Consider the following 13,968-nt stretch of genomic DNA (forward strand, 5'->3'; position numbering starts at 1 on the left):
GGGTATCTTTAAAAGGTATATGTATAGAGGTAGAAGTTGTTCATGCTGCCATTAATGTTAACACTGAATTCTTCTTTTGTAAAATGATGATGGAAAAAACTAAAGTTCACAAACAGTCTAATTACTGTTTATACAATATGAAAGATGCTATAAAACTGATTGTAAATATACACTGAGGGAAAACCTCAATTTTTCTATTGGAATCTTAAAGCAAAACATATTAGCTGGCCTCAAATATATCTGACTTCAGCGGAGCTTGCTAGTTGCAGCTCTGAGAACATCTTTTACTGTTCACTTCACACCTCTAGCAAGCCACATAATTGAGTGGTATCTATAAATATTTATAGCAAAAAAACTAAGCATGTAGAAACTTGGATTTACGGTTTTGTGTGTGTGTTTTTTTTGTTTTGTTTTTCTTTTGGAAAAGAGTTATATGTCAGGTCTAATCTATTCATTTTACATGTCTGTTAAAACATATTTGTTGTGTCACAACACTTACTTCTGTGTCTTTATGATATGAAGTGATAGAAATATCTCTTGCAGCTGTGGAACTCCTGCACACTAACATGTTTTAGTTGTTAATCTTGCATTTTAATGTGAAAACTTTCTGTTTTAAAAATGAGGTAAAATCAGTGAAGAAATAAAAATCAGTAATACCACCCTGGCTTTCTACTAATGAATCCTCCATCAAAGTAACTACACTGAAAACAAAATTGAAGATGGCATCCAGTGAAATGTTAGTCTGTCTGTTTCTTTTTGAGTTTTCTGTGGCTTGGTAGTCTTCTATAAGTGATTTGCATTGATTTATTTAAATCAGTGTTGCTGTTATTTACTGCTCTCATGTCAGTTCATGAACAGCCACCAAAATCTTAATTCAGATTGGCACCACAAGAGTATTAGTAACAATAACTGTACTATTTTATTACTTTCAGCATTACCTGTATTGTTTTGCAAGTCAGAAATACTGTCAGAGTAAAAACAGTTGGTGAAATAACTTTTTTTTTTTCTTGCATAGATTTTGGAGAAGACAACTTCTGTTCCCATTTAGTTAACCACGAACTTCAGCTTCATCTTAYGAAGTGTTGTGGTTTGTGGGTTTTCTTTTTTGGGGGTGTGGGGATGGTTGAGTGTTTTGCCTTGGTTTGGTGGTTTTTTGGTTTTCTGCTCTGACGGAAGCCAAACTTGAAGAAACAATATTTAATTTGAATCAACTTTGATTCTGGATATAGAAGTACAATTTCCCTTTAACAATTATATATATATATATATATATATATTTTTTTTTTCCCTATAAACAGTGATTATCTTTTTCCCACATTATGGTGCTCATTTAATGATGAATAAATTCAGTGTTTTGTTAACTCTTTCTTGTTTGAAGTGTGGTTCTGTAGCTTTTGAATGCTATTCAGACATTATGTGAATGACAACAGCTAACTTGTTCCTACATGCTTTTTGTTGTGAAACTTGTTAAACATTAACTCTTTCTAAATCATCCTAATGCCTCTATAACCCACATAAAACTATAGATGAGGAATATGATCCTGCTTTTATGGTTAGGAAAGTGGGGCATGAGTGGTTTTTATAACCTTACTAACTTTGAGATCTGTTATGATCTGTACACCACAAGACCACAAGATTATCTTCGTTTTTTTTTTTTTTTTTTTTCAACTTTCACCTTTTGGAAGATTTGAGGCAGTGTCTCCTCTTTATACAAATCTGATGCACAGTCAAAGGAGAGCTATTGTTTTTGAGAGACCCAGATCTTGTGAAAATTATCTGTGAAAGTATGACAGCTTTCTAACTATGGAGAGACCAAAACAAGATTGTACAGGCCACCATAATCATTCTATGTAATTCAGCAACATGAATGATGAAATTAAACCTGATGTGTGATTTCTGATGCATTTTTAAAAAGGAAATATGAAAACATGAAGTTCACCCTATAGCAATATGCTGCTGATATCAGAATAAATAGAAGCTTAAAAAAAAATCAGATTTAAAGTGCTTGATCAAATGAAGTGGCTGTCAACACTGGTAAGTTTGCATCCTTTATTTAGACTAGCACAAAAAGGGAATGAGATTTTTGCTAGGAGATTTCACAGGTATTTGCAAGAAGTAGAGGGGGAAAAAGTGAGGTTTGACTCTTTAGCTTCATTCCATGCATACGGATTATTCTGCTTGCTTCCCCCATACTTCACTCTTCCTGCCCTTTCCCCAGCAAGCTGTCCTCAATCCAATCACATATTTTCCCCATATCATTCTGTTTAGATAGCCAGCTTCAGTTTCCTCTCTCACTTTTCACCCTGTTGCTGATCTTTTGCTCCATTGTTTGAGTCTCTCTTGCTGCTTATCTTATACCAGGCGCTTATTGAGTCCAGTTCAAATGGAATATATTTCCTAACAATCGTCTTGTTTTTTTGACTTCTCCTAACCGGGTTTCCAGGCTCCCAGCAGGACTCCAGCTCTTCCTTACTCCATCTGCTTCCTGTTTCTCCTCATCAGTTCCACCCCAATTACTGATCATGTCCCAGGCCCATTTCCTAGTATGGCGCTTCCCTTGCATTACAGTCCAGTGATCTGCTTCTTCATTTGCTGAGATTTCATAACATGTGCTTGAATCTGGAAAACAGCTGAGGTTGTGGGGGTTTTTTTGTTTTGTTTTTAAGCTGAAATGTCCCAGAGAAATACTCTCTGAAACAGATCACCATGTTTGTTTTCTGTTGTATAAAACTTCTATGTCTTACAGTGGGCACTGTTGGCAGACATGCCATTGTAGGTAGGCCTCTATAACCCACAGAAGATATGAGCAGCCAATACTGGGTCAGACCAAGGATCCTTTCTCCACTGTGACCAAGAGCAGATAGCTGGGGAAGACCATATTAACCAGACAGGTGTATTGCAACCCTTTTTCTTGCAAGCTGCCCCAGTCTCTGGTATCTTAGACATTTCCTGAGCCAAAGGCAGTATCTTTGTGTTTAAACTTTGACTCAGACTGTCTCTTTGCAGGTCTTCAATTATACAGCTTTATTATTAGAAAGTTCTATTGTTGGGTTTGGATAATGAAAAACAAAAGATCAGTTTCTTAAAGCACAATGGTCATTTATTATGATAATACTCCTAACACACACTACTTTCAGGCTGAATTAGCCTTTTTCTAAGGAGAAGAACAGCAAGTTGCTATTCTTTGCCCTTTCCTTGTATTTTCAGACTCTTTCATGCTTCTCCTTCTGCCCCGGGATGCCCATGTTAACAAACAAACAAGTGGATGACAATTTCAAGCACAAAAGTAAGCTGCAGGCAGTCTTTTCTGATTGTTAATTTGATTTTTCACTAATTGCTTTCATTTGCATAGTTGTAACAGTAAGTTGAGATCAAGTGCTTATGCTAGGGAAGCAGTAGACAACTCCTACCTTACTACATATGAGGATTGTATATTCACAGAATATAATCAAGAATATTAATCAAGAAACTTAGAAAAAGTTTCCAGTTAAAAATAAAGAAAACCTGTGCAGTTATGACCAAAAATAATACAATATGCTGCTCCTTGCATATGTTCTGTGCAAAACACTCTGCCCATGCCCTGATTTCTGGGTAACTAGTGATATCTAAAAAGACTATACAGTATCTCAAAATGTAACGTGTTATGTTAAATGCCCAAGTAGCTGTGGAGAGGTGGGAGGCAACGTATGGCTGAGATTATATTTTACGTACTGTTGAGTAATTTGAAGCAACAAAACTTATTTTGTTTGATTGTACTTCTGGTCTAAACTGTAAACCCCTGACTAAATTCCTTTTGCAATGTAGATGTTAATGGCAATCTGGAGTGTAACAGCAGTGCTGTTTAGCCCCTAGTGTCTCAGCCCTGGTAGTGTGTTTCTATAAATATCTTGTATTATGAATTTGGCAAAGTGCTCTACAGTAAACAAAGAGTAATACATGGAGTGGACTATTTACCTAGAGTGGGTATAGATTTATAAATAAAAAATCAAAGTTAGTTTTCACCTCTTGTTTATCTGTCTTTGGCAGCAAAAAACATGTTGCTTTAGAGACAGTGACTAGGTATCTCAGCTGCTCAAATTTGAACTTAACATGGCAGAACAGAAAGTTGATTTCCTGAAACAAGATAAAATCCACAAACCAGAGGTTTTTTACCTTCTCTTAAACATTTAAAAAAAAAAAAGTATTTGAATATTCAGAATTCCTGGTTCATATTTTGTTAAAATCTTAAGAAATAACTTTCAAGGTTTTGACTACAAACTCTCAGCTGCTTATTCATCTCCCTCAACCACTCTCATCTGTTCTGTCTTTGCTTTCCTGAACTTCTTGTTCTCAGATCACTGAAATTTCAACCTGCTAAATTTGTCTGCTTTGAACTACTCCAGACTTACTGCTTCAGCGTTTTGTAGCTAACTCTCTGAAGTTAAGTACCAGTCTGTGTTAAGAAAGATTACTCTTATGAGTAAAACGTTGTACAACAGCAAAATCCAAGTGCAAAATAGGACGCTATGCTTTAGTTTCTCTTCTGTAGATAAACGCCTTTTGTTGTGTGTTTCACTTTTGTAAAATGTTTGATCAGTTCTAGTTCAGCTTGGGTGGTTGTTATGTGGTACATGGAACACGAGCATAACAAACTTAATTGTTACTGTTTTTCCTAGTACACAGCTATTGTTATAACCAAGTTATAACAACATGTCATGATTGCCTACATTCCTAAAGCACATAGCAAATTTCCTTCCTCTTTTCAGAAGCTCTCATGTTTGAAGAGGCCTTGAGCACATTCTCCTTCTAAAGAATTTGGTATTCTCCCTCCTTCTGGTGTACCATCAGGTCTTCGGTGCTGTAAGAGCTGTCACTGCAGTTGCCAGCACCTTTACGTGGCCAGTGGGGCACGCATTTCAATAACTGTAACTTGCGCCTACCATTATCAATATGAAACATGCCAGATAACTTCTCTAGCAATTTCTGTGTGTTTGTGTGTATACATACACTAATTCCTCTCCTTCTGCCCCCAACTCCAAAAAAAAAAAAAAAAAAAAATTCTGAGTCAAGCTCTAGGGTTTTTAAAGATCTTTTCATCTCATGGTTGTTACAAAATTTCCAGGAGCTCTTTTTAAAGATCAGGCTATTCTCATCTGAACAGGCCAGCACAGATGCTGCTGTTGAATCTATGCTTACTGAAGCCTTTGTCATACAGCCCTCAAAAGACAGCATGATCCTTTTGGCTCACTTTGTGCTATGTGTTGGGAAGTATGGTGTGAGCCACTTAGGGGCTGGCAGAGTTATGGTAATTTGACTTCCCTGGAAAGCTGGAATTTTTTTTCCTTTTTGTTATGATTTTTGCTGAATCAAATTTGAGAAATGCATTTCTGTCTTCAAACATTGCATAAGTTACTCTCTTCTGCCTGTACTGGAGTTAAAGTACTCCTTTCTCCTCCACTGTGTCCCTGCTTAGAGTTTAGGACAGGTCATGGAAGAGAATGCAAGCTGAAATGTGACCATAGCATGCAGGTACAACAGAGGCAAATCCCTCTGCAAATTTCAAAGGTTCAGAATTACCTTAATGAGCTGTTTTACAGAAGTGAAAATCTGATTATGCTCTCTTGGACTTTGCAAGTTTTGGAACAGGATTTTCTTTCTCACTAGTGGGAACATGTCGTAGCTCATGATATCTGTATGAAACCTAACTAGGGGGTGTAATACTTACCTGCCAGTGAGACTAAATGGAAAGCTGCTAAGAGGAATTAAATTTGGGGCTCTGCTTATATGTTAAACTGAAGGACATGAGAACAATTTTGAAAAAGAATGTTAAGGAATTCTGGAATTCTTAAAATGTATGATTTTTAATATTGAACTATGCTATTAATGCCCACTGAAGGTGAAAGCCTGCCATGAATGAGGTTAATCAGCTAAAAAATTGATAATTCTGTGAGATGTTGGAGACTTCCATAGTAATAGTGCTTGTAGGGCAATCCTTTTCACATGCTTCATCTGAAAACTGGACTGGGAGCTCTCTTTCTCACAAGCTCCCACCATAAAGAGGGTTGGACAGATTAATGTGATATCCAGAAAATAATGCTCTATTTTCAAGGCTGAGGTGGGGTTACCATGTGCTATATTGTGCTATAAAACCTATGTGTCAACAATTTTTCTCTCCCTTTTTAAATCAGTTGTAATGAAAAACACTTTTTGTCCCTCCTGGAGTGTCTCTCTGTGCTGATTGTCCTAGAGAGTGAGAAACAAAGTCCTCTATCCACTGTCGAGAGAAAGGGAGAACCACAAGGGATTTGGAATAACAAGAAATGAAAATAATACTCTAAAATAGGAAGAGAACAACATCCTTCCCCTCTATAATGCACAGTGGGTTTAAAGTGTACTCTCCCTTCTTTTCTGCAGTTTCTTAAGTCCTGAAAGAACTTGGAGAAATTTTGACATTGGTGCTGCAGTAAGTGAAATGACTGTACCATGGGGTATTATCTGACAGCATTCAAAGAGCCATGGTACTAGTCTGAGCAAGTCACTTGCCCCAAAGTGGAAGCAGCTTGCATGCCTGCCACTTCATTTTATCTTCTTTTGAATTTACATATTCAAATATCTGAGTGAAGACCTAAGTCTCCATGCTCTCTGTGACTGGCAAAGAAAAATATTTTTTTTTAGTTGGGAATTTCTAAAATATGATCTAGGAAACTTTCACAACAAATGTGAAAATGCCTATGCCCAAACTTTGAAAAATAGCTTCAGTACATAAATGACACATGAGCCTGGCTGGCCAATGGAGCATTCTCTGTGTTCTAGTCTTACTCTCCAATAAACATCTACAGGTGCACTTGTTATACCTGTCTATATAGTGTTTCCCCTTTCAGCTGAGTAAGAGCCTAAGCTTTATCCTGTAATATTGTTACTTGCAAAATGGTGATGTGCATGCAAACTTCCCTGCTACAAGTCAAGGAAACTTCTTATCTACTAGCACTGAGAACTTGACTTGTCAAATGGGGATGGGGGGAGTTGGAGGGCCTAGGAGATGCGTGACGGCTGCTATTTCAAGTGATGCTCATGCTCCACTCCAACTAAAGGTGGCTAAGAACTGGTTTGGGGTGTGTTTCCTTCCCCCCCCCCCATTCTTTTTTCGTCCTTTCTCTTCACTTTCACCCCCCACCCCCAGTCCATCCTCCCTCAAGGCCGCCTGCTGGCGGTCCGCCCCAGTCTTTCCCCGTGCGCCCTCGCTCCTCTCCGGGAGGGCAGGAGAGGGCGGCGGGGGCCCGGGCGTCCCTCTGTGCGGCGGTTCCCCTCTGTGCCGGGCCGGGCCCGGCCGCCAGTGGCGGAGGCTGGCGCGGCCGGGAGGCCTCTGCCGCGCCGCGGTCTGCCGGGCGCGGGGCTCCAGCGCCGGAGACTATACGGCAGCGGCGGCGACATCCCCATCCCCCTCCGCCCCGCCCTCCCCGTCCCTCCCACACGCCCCCCCTCTCCCTCCGCTTCCTCCCTCCCCCCGGGTGCCCTCTGCACTTTCTTCTCCAACCACCCTTGTAGGCAAACTTTGATGGGGAATCTCACACCACGCTGGAAAAATGCCGGTTATGAAAGGATTACTGGCACCCCAGAACACCTTCCTGGACACAATCGCTACCCGGTTTGACGGCACACGTGAGTCTGGGTCTGGGGCGGGCGTCGGCGCCGGCTGCTCAGGGAAGGGGATCCTGCGAGTACGGGGGTATCTGTAAATGAAGCGGGAGCCTCCTCTCCTTCCCGTCCCTCTTCAGGGGGTTTCTTTGGTACTAGAAGCCGCCAAGGAGGAGGTGGAGGCGAGGCAGCTCCTAGGCTCTCCCGCTCTCCTGCCTGTGTTGTCTGCAGCTTTGTAGGTGGGGACCGTGCTGGGTCCCTTCACCTCGCGGCGCCGCGCTGGGGCTCAGCAAGGGGACAGGCAGGGCCGGTGACGGGGAAACCGGTGTCGGGCGCGCCGGGATCGTGACAGCAAAGTTGTGCGCGGGACTAGGGCTTCCCTCCTGCCCATCCGCCGCAGCTCGGCAGGCAGCCCCGGGGCGCTGGAGAGACTGCAGGGGGGAAGACAGGCTTCAGAGCTGAACAGAGCTCTGCAAGGAGGGTTTGGGGAGTTATTTTGTTTCGTTTTCCCTTTTCTTCCGCCCACCCTTAAACCTCTCCAAAGCTTAACCAAGTAAATCAGGCTCTGCGATGGCCGGCGGCTGTGCCCGGGGCTGTTGAGGGAGGCTCTTCGGGCGGCGCGGCTGCAGTACCATGGACAGGTCCCGCGGGCGGCGCGGCCCCGGGCCGCGCTCCCGCCGCTCCCGCTCCCTCGCGAGCGGCCGCCTCGGAGCACAGACTTGGTGCTACTGCGGGGAGCTGTTGGTCAGGAGCTGTCTGTATTTTACACACAAGAGCGAAGAGGAGGTTGGGGGGCCGAAATGAACTCCCTTGCCTTTAATACCCCCCCCCCCAAACAAAACAAAACAAACCCCGGAGAGATCCAAAGTGGAGGACAAATAACTGTTCTGAGTTGCTGCCAGTTGTTCCTTGACTGGAAACGTTGTAGTCTAACTGGTGTGAGTGTTTGATACCTGCTTGATCATGTATCTGTTGGCATTCTATGAACGTTTCGGAGTTAGGCTGCGATTAAGACAACTGAACTTTTACAACTTACTGATGCAGTAATTAAATGTCAAAAAAAAGTGATAGTCCCTGAGGACAATTGTAGAGAAACAGAGAACTACATGATAACTGTTCCACTAGCCTGAGGATAGGCAGGTAATGATGAATCAGGGCTGTGTGTAGTTGGTATTTGACTACAAAGCAATCTCTCTTAAGACTACTTAGATGTACCTGTAAATTCCTTCTCTCAGAGAATACACTACTCAGTCCTTTCCCTCCCGATCCCCACCTTTTCTATAAAGTGAACAGGTATTATTTGCTGCATATGAAAGCATGTAGCTCTAATAGGAGTTTTTTTGGCTGATACTGCCACTTGCCAGAAAAGCAGTACTTCCCTGCTGTGTGCTCAGGACCCTTGGCAGTGGCTTCCTTTCAAAGGATTGAGCACGCAGCCTGTGAGCTATATGCACAAACATTTCACAAATTCTATCTTGTTCTTCAAAGGTCCAATTTAACAGGCAGCATTAGTGATGACATACAGGTTTTTATTAAATAAACACTGGAGAAATGTCTAATCCCTGTGTTCTTGGTGACACCAACAGACAAGTGTGGTAGAAAGTTCATTGCTTAGCTGACTGTTATTATCACATGTAGTGACTTTCTTTAAGTAATAATTCTACTAACCTTTCTAAATTCAACTGGACCAATCTTCTCTTAAGCAAAAAGGATCATACCTGATTGTCTTTCTTTGAAATTTCTAGTGCTAGCAATTAATCTACTTTTCTTGGGATGTAATAAATACCAAATTACATGTTTTCCCCTAAGTAGCTCAAGAAAATATTGCACACTATATTTAATGGTGGACAGTTAATATTCATTTCACTGGAAGTTTTGCTTTTTAGATAGAGTTCACAATTTGGCTTAAATATTAAATGGGCATCATTTAGAAGGTATCACTGTATAGCTATTGGCTTTTGAAACGTTCCCAGAAGTTCACAAAGAAAGTCGTTTTATGGGCTACATCATCTGGCATCTGTTGGAACTTTCTTTTATGGAGCATGATGCTGTTCTAAGGAAAATCAACAGCATGTGACTCTTAATTTACAGAACAAAATAACATTTCTTTTTAGAGTGCTAGAGTGAAGAGATGAATTAATAATGTTTTTAAACTCTATTTTTCTGAAACCAAATTATGTATGCCAATGTATATCATAGCTCAATTTAAAATCTGCGGAAATAAGTCCTGGCTCCTTGCTTTGCTTTGATATGACATAAAATTTTCTTTTAAAAATTAAAGTTTTAAAATGTAAGAATATTGATTGTTTAACTTACGAGGATTCTTGCTCAAATAAAGATGCACAGTTTTGCAAAGTATTAATATATGAGCACCAAAAAGAAACATTAAACCAAATTTTCTCATTTAAATTGTCCAAGTGATATTCCTGAGAATGTTCAGATGGCTAAAGTTAGGAATAATACTGATGTGTAATCCTTGTAGGAATCAGTCCCCTGTCTTACCAGTCTTATAGGGGATACAGGCTGTGCAAGGAATATAAACTGATATATGGCAGTGAACCAGGGTCTTTTGTTTTATGAAATAATTTGACCTCATACATGATGATATCTTAGTGTTAAATGCAATTTTGTGTTAAAAGGTGTCTTTTTATTATTATTATTTTCTATTGTAACATAGTCTGTGGTTAACAAACCTCCTTTCATTTTAAGCCTCTGGGAAGGATATGTTATGTTGTCATCAGTGATAGAGTAATCCACCAATGCATCTTTAATCCAGAAGAGGGATAATTCTAATTCTGGGCAACAGTGCAAGAAAGGATTCCAGATAATATTAAAAAATATGCTTTGCTTTGCATAGAATTTTCCAAAAATTCATTCATATAATAGTTTTTTGATTTTTACTGTTGCAACAATGTATGTCTAATTAGCAATTATGAATCTGGTTATGGAAAAATTTGCAAATATCAAAAACGTTTAAATAATGTCAAGCAGTATAATTGCTTCAGCTACTTAGAGTTCTCACAGTAGATATATTGTTATATGGATTTACATATATGCATTCTTTCCATTTCAAAGCAGTGAATACATGCTAAACAAAGAGAATTAGATTTACACTGTGATGACTCTTGGATGTGTGGGATATCCAGAGATCTTCTCTGGCAAAGTTTCCGTTACCTGCCTTGTGTACATGGAAGAACAGCATTAAGGATCTTTCTATTCAGATTTCCATGATGGAGCTCTTGAGTCTGCCTATGTGCTATTACACCTTCATGTGGTTACAACCCTGAACTGTCTTTTGTGTACCTGGCATAGTAGCTTTAGTCAGTATTTTCGTAAAGTACTTTTATTTCCCCCACCCTGTATAAACAAGCACAAGGTCGTCCAAACACTTTTTCCTCACTCTGTCAGCAAGGTGTTTTTGATTATTTCTCTCTCAGGAAAACAAATGAGCAAACACACTTTGAAATGATTATTTTTTCATTTCTTTTCAGATTTTCAAGTCAAAATATTATTTTCCAATATGAAAACATCTTAAATAAACCCAGGATTCAACTCCCAAATATTATGAAAGTAAATGTTTGAAGTCAATCATTTATCCCTTTTTAATGGAAAATTCTCACATTTTGGCTTCTCTAATTTAGGTTAGGAAAAGTATTCAGAAATAGCTACATGGTAGGAAAATATCTTTCTCTTCTGTTTTAAGATCCATATTTTCTTTTAAAAAACAGATAAATCCACACCAGAAGTGGCTGTTTCTGCTAGTTTATGATACTTTCTTATGGAGCAAAGCCTAACAGCAAATGGCCTCGTTAATTTGTCTACAAAAAAAAAGCATGACTACTCTGAACAGTATCATTATACTGTACTCTAAAATGACAGCTGAAGTTCTATAATTATCTCCCATGTTTATCAAATATGATCAATTTCCAAATTAAGTGTGTACTTCCACATCCTTATTAACAATCTTGCATGATCAGTCTAATCTAAGATCAAGCTGGGTTCATTCCTTCTTGCTCACTGTCAAAGGTAATAATTCCCTATTTGTAGAACAACTTCTGCTTTCAGATTTGTTTTCCAATTATATATTGAAGGATTTATAGGTAGACTGTTTGTCATTGCTGAATTTGCTCAAGTATTAATGAATGGAAATTTGTACATAAGCAGGAATTTTCATAGTTGTGTGTGAGTTTGTTTATTTACTTATTTATCCTCCCCCCCCCCCCACCAACCCAATGGATTCAGTTATCCTAGTTGCCTTAGTTACTGCTAAGGGGTGATCAAAAGGTATCTGATGAGAACATATAGACTTCAAGCATATCAGATGTCATGTTAATGTGCTTCCACGTGCCTCCCATTATGAAAAGGGTTGTCTCTTTTTGCATAGTCAGCAGTTGAGACAGACCTGAAAGCCTTTATATGTATTGATCTTGCCAGTTTGCAGGGGCAGATAGTTTGCATATCTGTGTTTTGGTTTGTGATTTTCTTGTTTGTTCATGAGATTAAAAAACAAACAAACAAAACAAAAAAACAGTAAGGCCTGCCAGGGTGCACCAACACACTAACTTTCTGCTACTTTGTTATCAAATTGTGTGTCTTACTCGGATTGAATCCTATCCTCTCTAGACTAGTCAATGTGCTGCTTAATCGTAACATAATTATCCCAAGAACGTCACAGGCAACAAAACACTGGCTACTGGTGATACTCGCAGCACTCCACCTGACTAGGCATAAGGAATTGAAACAATGGCAGGTGGAGGAAAAGCATCAGTTATACTTTCCAAGAGGAAGATGTTATTGATCAATCAAACATCACGTTCAGAAGTGTCCACCTCTCAAAGACAAAAGCCCGTGATCAAAGAGGGATGAAAGATTCAAAACCTCAAAAAGCACTGACATTTAAATCAACCATCAGGAAACTTCCTAACAGTGACAAAAAATCTAATGGTCTGTCAAAACTCTCCTTCAGAAGGAGTGAAGGGGAACATGCGGTGAGGGTGGTCTAGTTCTTTTCAATAGAGATGAAGCTAGTTGACCAGAGGCAAATTTCCAAAGATAAATATTTACTTAGTCTTCTATTATGCAAACTCACCTTCCTTCCTGCTTATATCCTTGGATAAGTAAGTAATGTTTTGTTTGTGTTGGAGCTGAACAAAAGCCAGACTATTTCCTTTACTGACCTTTTTTTTTTTTTTTTTTTTGCAGTGACAAATACATGGTTCATTTAAAACAAAGCAAACACTTTCCTTTCTGCACTTGACTCTGTAAGACATGGCTTGTGTTGCAGCTTACTGTAGCTCTGATGCTTAAAAAAAAAAAAAAAAAAGATTTTGAATATAAACAAGGGATCAGGTGTTGGAGTCCAGTCTGCTTTGTGCTGTTGCTTCTCATTGAAAGTCACTGAGAGACTAGATTAAACAGCTACTTGAAAAATCTCTCCCTGTTACTTCTTCCCAAGGGTTGAGAGTGAACAACCTCATAATCCAAGACAGTTTTATTTGGGTGATTTCTGCTTTCAGCAGGTATAACTTCTGATTCTAATTTGAACTGGAAATGGATCTGAAAGATCCAGAACCAAAGGGTTTTAGAGGCATATTCAGACAATATTTTTAAACTAATTCTTGAGTTCTGAGCCTGAGAATCTGGTCAGAGATGCGAGAGTATGCAGGTGTCATTTTTAAAATCTACTCAGTTTTCAGGATAGATTTGTTCCTTAAATCATAAGATTTGTCATTAGTGTATGTTTTATTCAGAGAGCATGTTATTGCTGGGAAAAAAAAATAGTGTGTTTGAATTAAGTCAGATGGTTCTATCCTCTTTCTGTTCTACCTAGAAGAAAGATGGAATGATAATCCTGCCACATATTCATCCAGAGGGAAGAGAAGGCTGTGTAACTCATTAAATGCACCACTTCTAAGTCTAAGGTGCCAGATTAATGCTCATAAAATAAAGTTGGACTGGTAATATACACTGTTATTCCAGAAGTAAACTCCGTATTTGAATTCAATAAGAGCATTTGAAATTTAGGAGTGGAAGAGACTCATTAATTTTTTTTTTTTTTGAGCAATCTAAGAATAATATCTTCAGTATTGTTTTGGGGTAGGATTTTATATGTGAGCCCAAGAAATCTGACACTCAGTTTTGTTCTAATCACTGCACTGTGTGTTTGAAGTGGCATACATTTGAATGCATGTATATTTGTCATGGATTACAGAACAAACTCCTTAGAGGAATTCTAAATCTTAGATGATTACCAGGATTCCCACAGCAGTTACACTGGGGAAGAAAAAAGGATTAGATTTGCAGATGTATAATACCATTTTCCTCTTTGATTAAAAAAATAAAAATAAAAAAAAA

General features: G+C 39.1%; 1 protein-coding gene across 1 annotated transcript in view; it reads left to right on the forward strand.

Moving 5' to 3' along the window:
- The first annotated feature begins 7,562 nt into the window (after window positions 1–7,562).
- Window positions 7,563–13,968, forward strand: part of KCNH8 (potassium voltage-gated channel subfamily H member 8) — a 207,236-nt gene continuing 200,830 nt past the window's right edge. Inside the window, exon 1 of the mRNA XM_026078147.1 lies at window positions 7,563–7,638. Coding sequence (XP_025933932.1) covers window positions 7,563–7,638 — 76 coding nt within the window. The remainder of the gene's footprint in view (window positions 7,639–13,968) is intronic.

Source organism: Apteryx rowi, unplaced genomic scaffold (genome assembly GCF_003343035.1).
Source record: "Apteryx rowi isolate R43461 unplaced genomic scaffold, aptRow1 scaffold_470, whole genome shotgun sequence".
In the NCBI taxonomy this organism is placed as follows: domain Eukaryota; kingdom Metazoa; phylum Chordata; class Aves; order Apterygiformes; family Apterygidae; genus Apteryx; species Apteryx rowi.